The 20,070-nt window shown below is 37.6% G+C and overlaps 1 protein-coding gene across 2 annotated transcripts in view; it reads right to left on the bottom strand.

The window, feature by feature from the left end:
- Positions 1-1,325: 1,325 nt before the first annotated feature.
- The window catches only part of LOC149190430 (psbP-like protein 1, chloroplastic), a 253,185-nt gene continuing 234,440 nt past the window's right edge, over positions 1,326-20,070 (bottom strand). For both annotated transcript variants that reach the window (XM_089412148.1, XM_089412149.1), the window contains exon 9: positions 1,326-1,673. In XM_089412148.1, coding sequence (XP_089268274.1) covers positions 1,570-1,673 — 104 coding nt within the window. In that variant the 3' untranslated portion in view covers positions 1,326-1,569. The remainder of the gene's footprint in view (positions 1,674-20,070) is intronic.

Raw genomic sequence — 20,070 nt, 5'->3', positions numbered from 1 at the left:
CTGATAATTTTTTAAACCTCGGCACTAGAATTGAAATTGTATGAACTTGTATAAACTCATGCACCTATGATTTCAATGTCATTAAATTGATAGAATAATATGTTTGCTTGGATAAAGTGTTCATTCTAAATCCGTTAATCCTAAGATCATTCAAATGGAAAATTGCTTACATCAACAAGAATATGAATGCACCCTTACTAGGGGATATGTTGATGGTTAGGGTATAGCTAGAAATTGCTTTGGCACATAGTTTGATTCGTTTAAATTGGCTTTCTATGGAAAATTTGATGTAAGGTTACTTTAATGAGATTCTTCACCCTTTTATTCTTGGGTGAATTTCAAATGTCCCTTATTTTACTTCAAGTAAGACATTTTTTAGAGGAAGGATGTTGATGAAATTAATGCTCTGTGATGCATATTTAATGCTATCTTAAATCTAATATAATGGCTAGGACTCTTAAAAATAATCCCTATATGAAAGGGTTTTGCATTTTATTGTATTTTATCATGTTGAAAATACATTCTTTCATATTAATACTACCCACCCATCCTTGTGACTTAGTGTTTTTTTATGTCTTCATTATTTGGAGACATTGTTGTCCTTCCTTGTGACATTCATATTTTAATTTCAACAATATTAACTGGTAAGGGGATCAAAGTTTTGCATAAGCTTAAAATCCTTCAAAGTTAAGGGGATGATTATATCTTCCATAAAGCTAATATTTTCAATTGATAAAAGCACCATTCCAGGAAAAGAAAGAGAAAAATCAAAGTTCTCCATAATCACACACAAAGGGTGGCACGTTACAAGTAGGTTGAACCAAGCCACATTGATCTCCAATGTTTTAAAAATATGTCCAGATAACTTTAAGTGACATGCAAGATCATGTTGCATGTTCTATACATTGCCTCCTCAACAATTTTTGACAAACCCAAACAATGGCACTAAGTAGCATGCCCACCCATTACACAAATTTGGAGTTAAATATGTAAAATGTGTTTTTAAAAGTCTGCTTTCGGTGATTTCGATAATGAAAGAATCCATGTCAGAAAGGATAGGAAAAATACTAATAAAAACTACTCGAATTTTGGTTCCAGTAGACTTGTACTTTAAAAACATCATAAAGAACACAGTTTGATTTGGGATTGATCTTTCAACGGAAACTTTCAAATGGGCTACGTTCCCAACCTCTAAAAATTTCATGGATATGCATAGAAATAGTTTGTTGAACACTTTCAAAAACAAAGAAGCAGTTGAAATATCTACAAATACACATCATGACCATTAACAATGTGATTATACTCAAGAGACCATAACATTTCCAAAACAAACAAACAAACAAATTGTGAATTAATCATACATAATTAGAAGTTAAAACAAAACAAACTCTTGGCAAATTCTTATCTCAATCAGGCCCTCTCACAGAGATAAAGAAAAAGCAGCCAATGAAGTCTTGCATACATAAAAAGTTCTTTGTTGGAAGTAATTGACTTCAAGGTTATTGGAAATGCCCATGCAATAGCATATGACATGCACAAAAATGCCTCACGTACTAAAAGAAAGTCATCTCATACATTGAATAATGAAAATGAATCTACAATAGTGCGTAGCTTATCTTCTATTTTCCTCCAACGTCGTTCATTTGCACCAGTTGTGAGTGTGTAAAATTTCCCTGCAAGCAACGTCACGTAAAAGATGATGAGACCTTGCAAGAATGAGATTTAAGAGAAATTGTATAAGTATTAGGCAATGAAAAGGAATAAATCCAACAAAAATAACAAGGCAATGTTACCAATGCTTTGCAAATGTTTGTGTGGAATGGCATATAATTGTGTTTCATATAGCAAATGTGGAATGCCATAGTATTGTGTTCTATATAACAAATGTGAAATAGTGACAATGAGGGTAAGGATAACAATTTTAGTAGGATGGCCAAATTATTGGGCAGAAACACTTTTTAAAAGGATTGAATTGATGAAACATTGGCAAGTCAATTTGGAAAATTTTAACCTAAAATGAAACAAGGGTGAATGTCTTAATATCAAACTTGTTAAATTAACTGACAAAATATTTGACTGTATAAATAGGTATGGATTTATTTAATTTCATTTTGTCAATCAATTAGTGGTGTGGTGTGTTTAACCACGTAGTTAAATCCTGACATCAATTCCATTATAGGGAAGTTTCATTGAACTTCAAGCTTGCATTTTCACTATGTCCATGATGAAGTCTATGTTACTGGTATATTGAAAGAGGATAACATTGCGCTTAATTTTAACCTACAGTGAAACCCACCTACCTTCTTTGCAATGGTGTAAAAGGTATTATATTTTTCTTCTCTAAAACATAAATGTTTTCTCATAGAAGGAAAAGAGGTGCCATTTCCAGAACTTCAAACTTAGTGTCCCTTCCAGTGCTATTTAGCATCATACTCGATAATTTTTGAAACCTCATCAGTAAAACTAAAACTGTATTAACTTGTGTAAACTCATGCACTTATAATTTCAATGTCATTAAATTCATAAAATAATGTGTTTTCTTGGACAAAGTGTTCATTCTAAAGTTGTTAATTCTAAGATCATTTAGATGGCAAACTGCTTACATCAACAAGAATATCAAGGGGCCCTTACTAGGGGATATGTGGATGGTTAGGGTATCACTGGAAATTGCTTTGGCACACAATTTGATTGGTTTAAATTGTTTTTTGTGGAAACACTAATGCAAGGTTACTTAAATGATATTCTTCACCCTTTTTACTCGTACGTAACTTTCAAATGTCTCTTACTTTACTTCAAGTAATACTTGTTTTTGGAGGGAGGGATGTTGGCAAAATTAATGATCCGTTATGCATATTTAATGTTATCTTGACCTTAATGTAGTTTTGAGGACTACTTAAAAATAATCCCTATATAAAAGGGTTCATTTGCACCAGTTGCGAGTGTGTAAAATTTCCCTACAAGCAATTTCATGTGAAAGATGACGATGAGGCCTTGCAAGAATGAGATTTAGGAGTGACCATATAAGTATTTGGCAATGAAAATGAATAAATCCAAGAGAATAAAGGCAATGTCACCAATGCTTTGCAAATATTTATGTGGGATGTCATATTATTGTGTTTCATATAAAAAATGTGGAATGTCATAGTATTGTGTTCTATATAACAAACGTAAAATAGTACCAATGAGAGTAAGGATAATAATTTTAGCAGGATGGTCAAATTATTTGGCAGAAACACTTCCCAAAAGGATTGAATTGATGAAACCTTGGCATGTCAGTTTGGAGAATTTGAACCCAAAATGAAACGAAAGTGAATATTTTAATATCATATTTCTTTAAAAAAAAAAAAAATTTGACTCTATTTAAATAGCCATGTATTTATTTAATTTCATTGTGTCAATCAATTAGTGGTATTAGTGGTTGTGTTTAACCACGCAGTTAAATCCTGACATCACTTCCATGACAGGGAGATTTCATTAACTCCAAGATTTGTTTTTCACTTTTTTTTTCCATGATGAAGTCTATGTTACTAGTATATTGAAAGAGGATAGTAGTACATTTAATTTTAACCTACAATGAAACCCTCCTACCTTCTATGAAATGGTATAAAAGGTATTATATTTTTCTTCTCTCAGATATAAATCTTTTCTTAATGAAGGAAAATAGGTTCCATTTCCAGAACTTCACAACTTAGTGTCCCTTTCATTGCTATTTAGCATCATACTTTATAACTTTTCAAACGTCACCACTAAAACTGAAACTATATGAACATGGCTAAACTCATGCACCAATAATTTCAATGTCATTAAATTCATAAAATAATGTGTTTGCTTGGATAAATCATTCATTCTGAATCTGTTAATTCGAAAATCATTTAGATGGCCAATTTCTTACATCAACAAGAATATCAACGGGCCCTTACTATGGGATACATGGATGATTAGGGTATAGATGGAAATTGCTTTGGCACACACTTTGACTAGTTTAAATTGGTTTTATGTAGAAACATTGATGCAAGGTTACTTTAATGAGATTCATCTACCATTTTACTCTTGGAGAATTGAGGAGCCTTAAGAAAGAGTTTCTATTGCTCCTAAGGATTAACTTTGGTGCATTTTGACACGGTGTTGACTCCCTCCTTCTAGGGGCATGAGCTCATTTACTAACCTTTAATCCTATGTAGACCATTTTGGGATGATCAGTGTAAGCTATACATATGGCCATGGCTAATGTATCATTATTACATGTAATTTATTAAGGCTTTTCTTTTTTATTTTATTGCATTACAAGGTTTGCCTAAGGTTGACCTAGATAAACGTAATATGTAGGTTTGATAACCCTCTTGGGGTGTGTGCCCTTGTTTTGTGGGCTCATGATCTCCCTGGCCCCAACAACCTTGAAGGGATTCCTTCCCCTTTTGAAGAGACACCTCACTTGAGCATGGAAAATTTTACGGGCTAATATTCACAGTTGGGCTAATTTTCCATGATTTTTCCAAAAAAAAGATTTGCTAATTTCCATTTTTTATAAAAATGATTTGCCCAAATTTTACAATATAAAATTATTTTACCTTAAAAATCGCCAACATTATATAGAGATTATATATAAAATTGTTACAAATTTGAATAATTTTACAAATACATCATAGTTTGCATATTAGGGACTACTGAGATTTGTTGATGTTTTTAAACTTCAAGATAATTTTCAATCCTTAAAATTTTCCTTGCACTTGAGTTGAGTATAACGACACAACTCAAGCTCTCATCTGTATGATCTCATCTTCTAAAGACATAAATACACAATTACTCCTAAGAGACATATGATAATCACAAGAAAGAATGCCAAAATTAAGTGCCCTCAAGCTTATAACACCTAGTATTTAGATTAAGAAGATCACAATATGAGATGATATAAAAAAGTAGTTGAGTTGTGTACTTATACACAATTAAGATGTCCCTTCAAGAATGGGCTATGGACCCACAAAACAAGGGCACATATCAAAAGACGACTATGGATCCTACATATCAAGATTGACTAGGTCGGCCTTCATCATACCTAGTAATACAATAAAAGGAAAAAGTTTATGGCCTTAAACATAATTACAAGGATAATGATACATGAGTTGTGGCCATATGTATACATTATACTCATAATTCCAACACCCCCCTCGTGCTAAACATAGAGCCATGTAAAGAAGTCATTACAGTACAAGATTACAAAATTTACTTCCCCACTTAATGTTGAGCAAAGGCCCAAATCACCCCACCAAACCCCACATCACTCTTTCATAAAGCCATCAAGATAATCAACCAACAAGACCTAGCTCCAAAGATATTTCGATGGGAGAAGCTATAATTTGGCAGGGACATCAAAAACTAGTAGTGGAGAATATTCCTCCTAATAGTGTTCAAATCAAAAAGCTTGACTGCATCAGATTGATCTTGAAAACAACTAACAATTTAAGCAAGAAGGGCCCAAGTGTAGGGGATGCCCCCTAATAGTACATTGATGGACTAGCAAGAAACTCTACTACATTGACTAGTCTAGTGAAGATAGCTCACTTAGATATAGGCCTTGAACTATCAAAAGGAAGACTCACTGGTGTAGATGAAACATGTAAGGTGTCACCATCATGACTAAAAATTGAGTCAAACTGTGAGGAGCACCTACAACATGAAGACTAGATGAGCCACTAACAAGGCAATCGTCATCTAGAAGGAAAATGTGTGTCATTTTGGAATTTACAACTAGGTGCCCCTTGCACTAAAATTTATCATCATGCATGGCAGTTTGTGAAAGATCGCTACTAAAAGTGAAAATATATGAACTTGTCTAAACTCATGCACATATACTTTAAATGCCATTAAAACCATAAAATGATGAGTTTGTTTGGATAAAGAGCTTATTCTGAAAATGTCACACCCTACTGAAAGTAGCATGTCAAGACATAAAAGTAACCAACCTCTCCTTGCTCATAAAAAAAAAATCCAGTTATAAGATCAATCAAATAGAAAAAAGCCTGCATCAGAAGGAATCTAAACGGGCCATTACTAGGTAGCAGGGGTATATGGATGGTTAGGGATAGCTGCAAAGTGATTTAGCACATAGTTTGATTTTTGGCAATTGATTTTCTATGGAAACATCGATGTAAGATTAATTTCAACGAGACTCAACCATATTTTTCATACTATATCATATTGGGTAGTGTCTTGAGGGTATATGTCTAAATGTGTATTTCCCCTTCTATGGGTGGAATTAATTTGTAATATCTTGATGTAAAATTATTTTACTGCATGGTTACTCATAGTTAGACACCATGAGCAAAGTATTTGAGGATGGAAAAAATAATTAATCTCCTATAGTCATTTAATTAATTTTTCTGGCAAACATAAAAAAAAAAAAGAAGAAAATAATTAGCTAGAAAATAATTAATTTTGAGCCAAAAAAATAATTTGAGTAAATTATTTCCAAGTGGAAAAAACTTAAAAATTCTTGGGTCAAAAAAGAATTAAATTTTGGAGGTCTTCCACCAAGAAAAAAATGGATTTTTTAAGAAAAAATGACCACTTGGACTTTGGTTGTTAAGTCAAAGTGAAATTTTTGAGCATATTAGTCCAAAATATTATTTTTTGGATTAATAAAAAAGGAGTTTTAAGAGAAATTCGAATTTTCCCTCAAAAATAAAAAAATCAATGGTGGAGATCAAATTATTTTCAAAGGAATATCAACGGATGAGATTATTTTGATGAGGGTCAAGTCAACTAGTTGTTATTTCCACTTGGAGGGGTTCTCTTCTCTCATTTTCTATATAAGGAAGCTATGAAGCTCCTCATTTCATCTTTGGATGATGTAATCTGTAACACATGTATTGAACCTTGCTCTGCTGGAATTGTATTTCTCATAATAGAAAGACTTTGTGGCTTCAATTCATGGTGTTCTTCTATTTGTTGATTTGTGGTATATGCTAGTAATTTTTTCATGCTTTATGTTATATGTGTTTCATAAATTGTTATTTCGTTTGTTGCAAGATGGAGCATCTATTGGTACATGTATCTTGCCTTAGGTGTTGGGTTTAGATCTACACTCGTAGATCTAGATCTCTCATGATATAACAATTCATCTTTTAAGTTTGAATAGAGATCTACAGGTACGCTAGCCCTTGATCTCCAAGTTCACAGACTGTGGAGAAGAATCAGCTGCGTTTGGATTCTGAGCTTTCATTTTGCAGGCTACTTTCCAAAAGGGTTTTGGTCGGTCATCCATTTACATACATCATTTATTTTAAAATCTTACAAAAAAATTAATCGCTTTCTCTTGTGCTATAACAAAATTTACATGCTAATAAGGGCAAATTTTATTTTGTAAATATTGTAAATATTTGTAAATAATCTTTTTAAACCTTGTATATTAAAATCTAACCCATTTTTTTGTATAGCATTTGGGGTTTGGGGTTTTGAATTTGACATTTTTGTATATATTGGGTATTTGGGTTCTCCATTTTTTCATTTTGCAGGTGAGAAATAAAGCTCTTGAAGAAACAAAGGTTGATCTAGGCCCTTGAGGGTAAGATCTAGCCTTTCCAGATCACTTTTGCCCAACACTTGACTAGGGAAGGAAGTCATCCAGCTTGTAGAAGGCAAGTTTTATCATTTTTTTGGGACATTCAGGGGGTCAAGTGCATTTGGAGCCTCTTTGAGGCTAGTCGCATGCCTAAAAGGCCTTCCAACCTAAGTCACAACCCTCTTTTGCTTGGCTGCAGCCCTTCTATGGGATTTCTCCTTTGCGATAGTCCTTTCTAGGGCCTTTTCTTGTGGCCGCAACCCTAATTTGTCTTGCGGCAGCCCCTTTGGGGCCTTTCCCTCTTAGCTACAGGCCTAGGAGGCCTTCCCACTTTAGTCGCTGACTGATTAAGCCTCTTTTTCCTTAGTCGCAATCATTTTCCTTAGTCGCAATCATTTTTGGGCAATTTTCTGGGTTTGGCATTAAATTTGACACTAATCTTTGTGGTTGCAGGCCTAGGGTAAGTTTGGAAATTGTTTGTAATTGAGTTCTATCATTTTGAGCCATAAATATTAGGTTTTCCTTGCTAACTATTTGTTTTGCAGACTTGCTAACCTCTTTGACAAGGGTTTCAAGACCTAAAGTAGCTCAACAATCCATCAACCAGCCCTAGAAGCTCTAAACATTGTCATAAGAGGGTTGATCTATCCTATTTCATGCTAACAAATTGTGTTGTAGGTGTTTGAAGTTCTAGTCCATTGAAAAGTCGGCTAGTCATCAAACTAGGCCTATAGGCCTAAGGGTTTGCATATTCTACCCTCCTTCCTGTCACTGTTTTTGCAATCAAATCTAACGCATCATACTTACAGTGGCATAAATCTGAGCTAAACATCCTAAAAAATCACTAATCACTCTCACTTGAGCCTATAATAATTGCACATTAATCTCAAGAGGATAATTAACTCATAGGTTTATCTTTTGTGCCTTTCTTAAGTCATTTTGAAGATCTGATATATATGATACAAGGTCTGATATAAGCACTCTAAAGTCTGATCATAAGCATAATAGTGGTAAAGAAGGCATTCAAAAGGGTCCTAAACTCATAAGGACTCATTCCTAGCTCCTAAAGCATTGTCATTATTGTCTAATGTTATTGGAAATGTGAAAGAAGTGGGTTGCTCGTAATTGTGATATGTGGTTATCCATATTGTCTTGTCGGTCTTTTATTTGTATTTCCATTGTCTTATGCATTGCATCATTGGAATAGGCTTTGATTCACATCTTAAAACTTGCACATAACTCATTGGTGCTTGCATTGCAATCTCATTTAATGTGCTTGTAAGAAGTTACTAATGTTATAAAGTGGCCCATTATGAAAGCTATTGACATCACTATTTGTTAATGTTCTTGTAAAGTAATTAAAAATACTTTTGTAACCTATTTCTTCTAATTGATAAGTGACATAAGGAATTGGTTGCTAATTAAATAAGAGCATTATCTTGGTTCATGGTTCAACAACATTGTGATCTAAAAATAAACTTGTGGTATCAACTCCTTCGAGCATTAGTCATAAGTGATCTTGTGATCTCACTTGAATAATCCTATCGCTAATCGTGTTTCATTGTATTGTTTCTTTTTGTTTCTAATTTTAATATCAAAGTGTAAAGGATTCATTAATTTGGTGCTCCCTGCTTCTCATTGGTTATTTATTTAGACCACTTGTTATTTTGAGATTGCTAATCATTGTATAGATCTTGAAGTGATTTCTCTTTGGCACTATAGTGATCTTGTTTTATTAGCACATTGTTTTAATTGAGATTGTCCCTGATATTACTCTCTAAGTGTTTTGCTTATGCTCTTGTATTGAACATTATAAGCATCTATACTAAATAATTTAACTTAAAGTACTTGAGAATATCTAATAATATCACTTAAGGCAATCACCCATATCTTGCACTTCATCCTAGGATTAGTTGTCACATTAATTAATTTACCTCCAAACATAGGCTTGTTTGAAAGAAGACGGGACCACCTTTCTCACCCAACTTGTGAAGTTTAGACCCTCACTTGTGGTTAACACGGTGACCTTGCAATCGTTAGGGCCACAGTCCAGCACTAGAGGCATTCTGGTGATTAGAACCACAAGGTAGGTATCGTTAATAAAGCAATATCTTTCTTCCCCTGGGTTTCTCTCCACAACCTACATTTGAGACTAGCTTCAAAACAATTGAGAGAAAGGATTCACTTAGAATAGGCATTTAATCTAAAATTAACCAAAAGTTTGCATTTCACCTAGTCCTAGGTGTTGCATCTCATATAGGATAGTTTCTCATCCTAGCAACAACTGTTCATCCAGTAACTTGGTATCTTAAATCATTGTGCAAGTAACTTGACTCCTAAGGCATTGGTCTCTAATTGATAAATCTCAATAAATCTAATTAAGTTGTGCTAAATAATTAAACTTGTTGGTCATCCTTAACCAAGTTGTTGGGCCATTCAATTGTGTCTCATGCAATCATCATCTCATTCCATAGGGGTTACCCCCATTAGCCTGTTGTAGGGAGACAACATAAACAGAGAGGGTCGGGATCAGTGTAGCAGCCCCTGCCCTGAGAGTTTTCGCATTCACGTATACAATTTGAGCAACAACATTTTTTGGCGTCGTTGTCAGGAACAACCTTTTGGTCCTTGGCTTTCACGACATCTTTTCATTTCATCTTCACCCTTTTCCTTAATCTGGCATCAACACAACATTTTTTGGCATTGATTCTTAACTAACTTTTCAGTTTTTTGCCTTTTGGATTTTAGAGTTTGATTCACGTTCAAGTGGCGACTCCACTTCTTTCATTTTTTTGCAAGAATTTCTGCTAGAATCTCGCTTCTTGTAGACTTCTTGTTTTTCTTGAATAAGGATCTCTCTTTGACATCCATTAGCCTTTGAGAAAGTCATCATGAATGACTTGTTCACCCCTTGTCGTTTTACTAGCATTCAAGGTTATCCTCATGACATTCCAGAGAAGGCCATTGATAGTTTGCCTACTTTTCGAGATAATAATACAATTACTGCTAATGACCATCTCAAGAAATTTAATATTTGTGTGGCTAAGTGGTGCAGCACTACTAACTATAATCATGAAGACATTAAGATGCGGCTCTTTGTCCTTTCTTTGGAAGATAATGCAATGGATTGGTTTCAAGACTTTCCAGATAATTATTTTGATTCTTTGCACGCTATAATCAATGCCTTTATGAATGAATATGGAGATAAAATGAACCAAAAGGACTTACTTCGCACTATTTACAATATGGAGAAAAGGGAGAATGAAACTACTAAAGAATTTAATAAGAGGTTTAATGATATTGCAAGAGATTTATCTCAAGATTACAAACTTCCTGACAAATCTTTGTTACTCCATTACATTGATACATTTGACATTGACACTTCTTATGAGCTTATGCATGAGAAGCTCGCTAATGTAAACGTTGCTTAGACTTTCGCTGAGGAAACAGAAAAGTTCATAAAAGCATCCAAGAAGCATGAATCAAAAGAAATAGAGATTAAAGATAATGAAAGTGATCTTGTTGAAGAACTAACTCAACTCGTTAAGAACATACAAGTTGATCATATAAATCAAGTCACTACTCTTTGAAATCGTCTAAATAATCTGGAAAAGTTTCAAGAGAATGAGTTGCATCAATCTTTGCCATACTGCGAACCTTATGAAAATTTTCATGATGAATCCACTTGTGCCATTGCAAAAGGAATCCTTGATAGTGGAAAGGCAGGGACAAGGGATCAAATTAATATTGTTGATAGGAAACACTTGTCAATAGAAGACCATTTTGATGATGAGAAAGAAAATGATAAGCATTTTGTCAATGAATTAACTCAAATGATCAAGGACATGCAATTTAGTGTTAAGAAATCTAGGGCATTGGGATTAGGAGATTTCTATGTCAATGATAACTGCTTGTGAATGCCTTTTACTTCTTTAGATTAGGATCTTTTCTTTACTTAGATTATTATAGTGCTCTTCTTCATAAAACGGCTATCATAGCATAAACAATAAAGAGACAAAAGACACAAAATGTAGGTGATCAGCCAGGGCCAAAACCTCTCCAACTTGAGAGGAAAACCCAAACGAATTCTTTTTCTTATAGAGACTTCAATTGACAAATTCCAAGACTCCTCCAAGACCAAGTCAACCCTTGAATCAAAGTAGTTTCTTCCCTGACTTCAACTTTGACCTTAGCAATACCCTCACTGCAACTTCGTCCTTCCTTTTGACAACTTCGGCTTACCTGCAATTTTTGCAATTTTTCGGCCACAACTTCAGAAACCCTAGATCATATGAGAGAGAAGATAATGGAGAGATCTATTTCCCTTTGCCTTTGCTATGCCTCCTTCTCTTTCTTGGTGAGTTTGTCCTTCAAACTAGACCTTGTTGACCCCACTCTTTGATACTTTGATGTGACTGCAATTCGACCTTTCTGCAACAGATCGAAACCCTAGATCTCTTCGCATGTGTGGAGAGAAGTGATCCAAAACTGACCCAAAAACTTCGATCTTCTTGTCTTCTTTTTGTCCTCCTTTATTTCACACTTTCTTCCTCTTGTTGTTGCTCGAATCACAAGTGTGAAGTGTCTCCTTGAGGGAGGTCGAATGCCTCCTTATATAGGCTTCTTGATCATGACTTTAGGCCGACTTGCAATTGCTTCTAGGCTGACTTGATCTTGTTTGCTTTGATGAAGTCCGACTTGTTGGAGGTGTTTTTTACTTAGTCTTTGAAGATCTTCTAGACTTAAATAGATGCCCAAAAGGGTCTTCAATCCATGACATTGACTCAATATACTTTATGACTTGACGACCAAACATAATAGCTCACAATGGGAGCTTCTAAAAATAAAATTCCTTGATCATGAAACCCATGAATCAAGTATTACAAAAATAATTTTATTTTTTCTTCCTTACATCAATTACATAAAATCATGATTACACATGTCATTATGAACACTGAACCTAGTTACACTTTTCAACACTCCCTCTTAACTAGGGAGGTATTCATAATCCATACAAGATACTTGGACATTCTCAATTTGAAGAATTTTCATAAGAAGAGTTGGATTGGTAACTCATCTGTATAACATCATATCATCCAGCATTGTCACGTAGCAAGGCCTTGACTAACAACTCTATCTCTCCACAAGATCAGAGCTCAATGTTGGCAAGACCAATGATGTATAGACACCCTCATCATTGTCTCTTTTGTAACATACCCTACCCGAGTTCTCAAAGTATGTTCCACTAGGACTATTCTTATCTTGAATTCCCAGTCCTCAAAGAATATCGGTCCTCTACGACTACTCTTATCTTGGATGCCCTAACTCATCCTCAAATAGCATCGGATGTCAGATGTTTACCCAATCCCCCATTTTGTCTTCCCAAGTGAAGACAAGAATGATGTGTCTATCCCTCCCTCTCAACTTAGGGAGGACATACCCATTCCACTGAAGGAATGTACCCAAGCTCCCTCTTAACTAAGAACTTGACCAAGCTCCCTCTTGACTAGGGACTTGCTTTCAGTGGCTCTTTAGGTGGAGAACATGGGATAACCAGCTGCTTGTAGAACTACTTCCTTTGATGTCATGAATTTCTTCCTTATCATAGAGTCTACATATTTTGGGACTTCTTCGTAGGGCACAGACCATCCATCACTTTCATCCATGAGTTAGTCATGTCATTATTCCTTTTATTGGAAAGTGATCCATTAGTCCATATCTGGTTTTCCTTCATGCCACGTTGCCTTCTTCATGCCATGTTTTCTTAAGGATATTTCATCCTGCTACATGGGCATCAGTTGTGGAAGACATCCATAGTTCTTCCCTTGGCAGCCCTACATAAGCCAATCCAAATATCATTCAAAAATAAGAAATGAACATTAAATCAAAATTACCTTTATGATGGTCTTTCATCATGACATATTTTTGTTTGCATCAACATCCAGCATACATATTGACACATCTCCAAAATATATATATTGTCAAGGGTTTCTTTCTTTTTTCAGACTTCATCAGAATCTTCATATCTTTCATGGAGATATCTTAGTCAAATATTTCAATCCCTGGATGTTGATTGCCTTATTCATAGTTGCATGTTCCACGTTCTCTTCCTTTCTTTCTTCACACATTTCCTTCCAGGAACTTCCGATCATAGTTCCTCCAATTATTGTCAACCACCTCATATTTCATATGAGGACATATTAAGTTGATTTCATCTAGTCAATGTGTGACCCATGCCTAGCTGCATCCTTTTAAAGGAAGAGATCATTTCTTTTGATCATGCTCTCGAGGTAGAGCATTCATTCATGTTACCTGCAACCATATGACATGATTCTATTTTATTAAATGCAAGCATACATACGTTGGTTTTCCTTTAGGTCATCTAGATTCCCTTCAACAACATCCTTGATTGAAAAACCTTCAATTCCTTGATCTGCTTCACTTCTTTTGACATCATTCCATCATCCCATGAATTCCCACAAGGCAAAATTCTTGATGAAACACTTGGTTCCTATTAATTGGTGAATCTTCTGATGAAGATCCCAACTAAGGATCTTGAGTATCCTCATTCAACAAATGCTTCCTTTTGTATGATGAGCTTTCTACTAGATGAATTTTTCATTCTCAGATAAGTACATATTGTAGCAGCTACAACCACCCTCCAAAATTTTTCCTTAGCTTCATTTTGGAGCCTCCCTACCAACTTTTCACAGCACCTTGTCTTGCTTCATCAAAGTACACAAGCTTTAGTGTTTCTCTTGCACAAAGGCAGTCTGTCGATCACATCTTGATGCATTCCCCTCACAGGTTGTTCGTCCGAACTTGGTCCAGCTGCAGGCTAAGCAGCGCCCCCAATAAATTGCGCATTTCTGGAGGGCAACTAGCGTTCCTTCTAGAAATTGCACAATCTTGTTTGGCAACCTACTGGGCTCCAGAATTGCGCAAGTTTCCCCATCAGGGCTGCTCAGCCCAAAATTTGCACAAATTTGGGCAGCAGTCAACTGCTTTGCCCAGAAATTGCGCAAATCTCCTGGGCAGCTAGCCTAGCTCCCAGTGAGAAATGCGCATTTCTTTCAAGAAGTTGAGCAGCTTCATACATGAGCAGTTGAGTTGACAAGTTCCACCCGGGACCAAGGAAACTTGACTTGCATGCATGGCTCGCTTTTTCCTGGAATAGCAAAAGGCATCCCTGATTAAGGGAGCTATTTTTAACAACTGGAGGTTACATGCAAAGTTGTTTTAGAAACTTTCCTCCAAGTGTCGCTTTTTCCTCGATTTGTGGCATGTGCATCATGAGCTCAAAACTTATTTATTCAACACATCAGAATTCATTCTTTCACATCGATCTTGGAGCTCTGACATCCCATAGCACATTCAGGACTCTTCGACACATCCGACTCATCTATTCACAGGTAAGTGGCCTTAACTTGTCTTTTTCAGCATTTCTGTCGCTTTTTGTGTATTCGCTTGTGTGAGTGTTGTTTGCTTGATTTCTTTGAATGCTTGTTGTCGTTTACATGTATAATAGCTTGTCCTAGCACTATTTCAGTTTTCGTTGCTATCTCACTGTTGTTGCATACATGACACTTTTTTGCACGAACAGTCGTTGATCCGGCGACTCGCTTCCCCCACATGCATGTTGATCTGTTTATTGAATCTTTCATTCATGTTTGCATGCATTATCAATCATTTCTGCTTTCACTTAGTGTCGCCATGAATTCACTTTCATATTTGCTTTAAGTTTCACGTCAGCAAGTTTGGCTAGCCTTGGCTCAGACTCTGCCTTCATTGAGACAGCATTGCACAATCTGGGGAAGGAAGGCTCTGTCTTCCTCTCCAGAAATGCGCATTTCTGCCCAACGCTGTCCTCCGGGACTATTTTGCGCATTTCCGAGGGACAGTGACTGCTGGCCCAAAAAATTGCACAATGTAGTCCCTGAGCTTGCAGTCACTCCCAGTTGGAATTGCACATTGCGCAATCCCAGCCACCAACAGCCAGTGTGGATTGCGCATTGCGCAAATCCAGCAACCAGTCTTGCCTCCTAGACATCCCAAACTGCCTTTTGCGCAATTCTGGCAACCAATCACCCAGCCTCCCAGAATAAATTGTGCAATCTTTCCTATCAATTCCCCAGGTATGTTTTGTGTCATTCCCCGAATTTGCTTTGGTTTTCGTTAACAGATTTCTTGTCATGCATGTTGCTTGTCTCCAAATCTTTCAGGTGTTCATCCGCCTCTTAGCAGTACAGGATCAATGGCTTCTAAGAGAGCGGGATCACAGGACACTGATGGAAATGCATCTAGAGCAGCAGTTGAACGAGTGTCCTTTAGTCTATCGATCTATGAAGATACAAAGTTGATTCTAGACAAGGACATCAAATTCAAGTGGCAAGAGGCCAATGAAGCATTTGCAGGCACTTTGAGGAAGACCTCGAAGATCATCAAGTGTACGTGAACATTCACAAGTCTGGCTTGTACCGGATTTCATGCAAATACCCCGCGTTCCCATGCGCGGACATGATACATTGGATCGTCTCCCACATTGATCCCGAGACACTGACCTTCGGTAGTGTCAGTGGGATGAAGCTTGCAACCTTATGGGCACGAGACTATGACGAGATGTATAAGATGTCAGAGCCCATGATTGTCATGAAGGCTCCATTCAGCTTACCCAACAACAGTGCTAACTGCAGAGACATTCTGAAGAACTGGGTAAAGGAGTCGGCTCAATTTAGGTTGACACCCAACCAAATCTACAAGACGAAGATATTGCGGAAGGCGTATCAATACTTGGTCATATTTGCATGTCAACTGTATGGCCAAGCAAGCACAGAAACCTTCCCACAGAGTTGGGTGATTGCACTGGACCAACTAGCTAGAGAGGGAAAACCATGTAACTAGTCTGGCATGCTGGCTCATCAGCTGAAGGAACAAGTATCAAAGGCTCGGCAGTCACCCGAAGGTATGCATGCAGAGATTTACATGTCCGCCTACATCTTAGATGAAATATGTGCCCGAAAGGCGTTCCTGAGCTTGGAGTGGGCATGGTCACCGGCGGAGACTGCTGTGAACACATATTTCAATTTGTTGTCCTAATGCAGCTTTAGAGGAGTAATCACACAGTTGTCCCGTCATTTTGTCACCCCAATCTACAAGATAATATTCAAACAAGATCCACCTTGCATGTCAAAGGAAGCAATGGAGGCACTAATACGCATTGTTGATTGGTATGCCTCACTATCTAGCACCTTCATCCGAATGTTCAGCTCGGAGAAGCCTCTGCATGTTCTACCGAAGTTTTCCTTGGACGTACTTGTCATGTAGGAAGTAGCATATCACATATTGGCAAGATTGATAGCTAGACTGCACCGAAAGAAGAAGGCACCTTGGCCCGCTCTATTGTTGCGGATTGGGTTATATGAGATACAAAGTATCAAGCAAGCGAATGTCGAAGCAGAACTGATGAAGAAGTACCCATTCGACCTCTGAAGCTACAATCAGTATGACCCACATTGCATTGTAAAAGAGCATTGCACGAGAGTTCAGTTCAACTGGATCCACGGGGCATGTCATTGGGCCGAGGAGGTTCCATGGAGATATTGCTGCAATTTCTCTAGACCCAATGAACAGGGTGCCTTCATTGTGGAGTGGTTAGCAAAGCAACATGAAGCAGCATCACAGAAAACACCAACAGCAACAGTAGCAGCAGAGGCAAGCATACCAGTGCACGACAAAGGTAAGAGGAAGATTGTCAATCACATGGAGGAGAAGCAAAGCTAGAAGTTCCGAGCAGATCCATTTGTAGAGAAAGCAGTTATGGCTATAGAGGCAAAGAGGCACTAGTGCGAGATGTGAATCACGCAAAGGCAAAAAGATAGGAAAAGAATGGAAGAAGCAGAGAAGGAGTTTCATGAGCTAAGGGAGCAACTCCGAAAGGAACAAGAGCTGCGCAAACAGGAGAGGGAAGAGCAACAGCAGCAAATACAGCAGAGGAGCAACATGTGCAAACAAATGAAACAACGCCCGTACAGGTAGTGGACTTATCAGATCATCTGGCATCAAACCAACAGGGTGAACCATCGCAGGAGCAAGACTTCGCTCATGAGATAAAACAAGCACTTCAACAATTGGATGCAGACATGGAGCAGCAAGAGTTGGAACAGGACAACAACCTCATCCCTCATCACCAAGAGGTCGACTTACCTGCTTCACTGCATCCAGATGATGAGCAAGTCTCAAGTGACCAAGAGGGCACTGAGATCCTTGGTGATCAACCGAAAGGAGAGATGCACAACATCTCATTTGACGAATCTCAACATAGAGTTGTGAAATCTTGCAAAGTGTCAACTACGGAGGATCATACATCTCCTGCGCAAGTTGAGGAACGAGTGATCGTGACTGATGTGCACAAACATCCAACAACCTTGGCCTATACAACCAGAGTGTATGTCGAAGCCACTAGCACAAGCATTCGCTTTCTGATAGCTGAGAATGAGCGAATGATGAAGGAACTACAGACGATCAAGCAAGGAGGAGACTTGATGACAATGTCCACCTGAGTTGAACTAAAGAAGGCAATATACTAGATGAAGTATTGTCCTTTGACACAGTTATGTGAGCATTGTACTCCAAGTTTGGTACCGTGCATAAGGCAGTCATCCATCTCAACAGATGGCAGCGACGATGTGCTAAAAGAGCACGTATCTTAACGAACTTGCATGTTGTTGTTGATGACATGCAAACATGGACGATCAAATACAAGGGAGCCTCACTTCACTTGCCTAAGATGATGAGGGCCAATGCGGTCGAGTTGAAGGCACGTATCCGGAGTCAGATCCGAAACTATGAAGAGCTCCCACAGCTCATTACTAGCATACAAGCTTCCCATGCACGAGTATTCACGAGTATGGATGTTGTGGTGCACACACACACGATCCCATCTATTGCGACTCTCACCCAGGCGAAGACAAAGAAACAGGTCCGACTAGAGCTTGACTCGTACTTCGACAAGTTGATGCGCATTGCCACCAGCCTAGACTTGCCTATCAGTGTAGACATCATGCACAAGTATGTTGTTGGTCCAACTGCATTGAAGACAATGGTGCGCTTTCTTTCAGACGAGTTGGACAGAGGAGCCTGAGCAATGTACCTAGATGCTATGGAGGCAAGGGTCAGGTTTCAAATGGATGTCACTGCGGAACACACGGACACCATCAAGAACTATTGATCTTGGCATCAGTATGTTACTGTCGATCAGCATGAAGATGTTGAGGAGTTGGACTTCCATGGTTGTCTAATGTCAGAGTGATGTCTAGCTTGGTTCGCTCAAGCCATTTTGTTTCACATGGGTATATGTGCATTGTAATGTAAAGTCATGACAAGTGTAAGTCAAGTTGTGATAGTTGGATGTAACAGTCATAGAGTAGGTGAAGAGTCATTAGGGTAGTTGAACTGTCACAAAGGGGAATGGCAAGGGTTGTTGGCCCAATCAGTTAATTAACCAAGAACCAAGAATTATATAAATGAAACTGAATGTAAGACACAGGTAAAAACACAATATTTTTACATGGTAAAACCTTGACAGGGTGTCAAGGAAACATCCACGGGGCAAGGGATTGGATTTTCTATTAAACCAACAATGATTCTCCTTATTACAATAGTTCGGGCATTCATCATTTTATAGGAGGCTCCTCCGTTACATAACAGTTGTTTCGTTATAAAACCAACTTGGCAGTAAATACAATTTTACACATATTTACAATTAGTTGTCAAATTCCAACAAGGGTCACCCCACCCTTTGCTATAAATAGTCCCTCATAACTCATTATAAAGGCTTTTGGTCAACGAAGCTTCCGATAAGACTATCTTGGAGAGAGCTTGAACAGTATTGTAATGAACCTTGGCTTCTCCACTGCGCAAAGCTAGTACATCTCTTTGGAGGAGCAGGTGGATGTCGCTGTAACGTTCCACTATTGGAACTAGTGGTTGGACATGGATGTATTGTATGACTGGAACTTACACTTCTTTATATAAAAAGAGCCAGCACGTTTCATGCATATGTTGTATTCTATTCTATGCTATATGGTTTACTCTAAATGATATATGTATTGTTTGCTTGCGCATGCATGTATGGACTATTCTATATAAGTATGTATGAATCTTTCTAAAATGTGTTGTTGGTTTAACCATCACTTTGGATTGCTTGCTAACTTGCTTTCTAACTTGTGATGCATCTTCGCTCGTGTGTTCCCTTCCAAGCCGAGTACTATTACAGGTTTCCAAGGGCCGCACTCACGTCAACCCCCATGTGCTAGAACCTCTCATGCACCTTCCTTGACTCATTGCAGTTGTCACACCCTTGCTACCAACATAGTTATCTTACTTGCCTCTGTGTGAAATCGCGGTCAAGGCATTACCATACGATCCACTGCTGGGACTCCTACACTAAACGATCTGAGCTCTAATTGCGACTTCTTACGGGGAGATCCCCTGACATGTTGGCGGGTCCAGCA

The sequence above is a fragment of the Pinus tabuliformis genome, chromosome 3_1, assembly GCF_031772625.1.
Source record: "Pinus tabuliformis cultivar Carrire ecotype Pingquan chromosome 3_1, CPIR1, whole genome shotgun sequence".
Lineage (NCBI taxonomy): Eukaryota > Viridiplantae > Streptophyta > Pinopsida > Pinales > Pinaceae > Pinus > Pinus tabuliformis.
The sequence above is the reverse complement of the archived record's forward strand: the minus strand, read 5'-3'. Positions and strand labels throughout refer to the sequence as shown.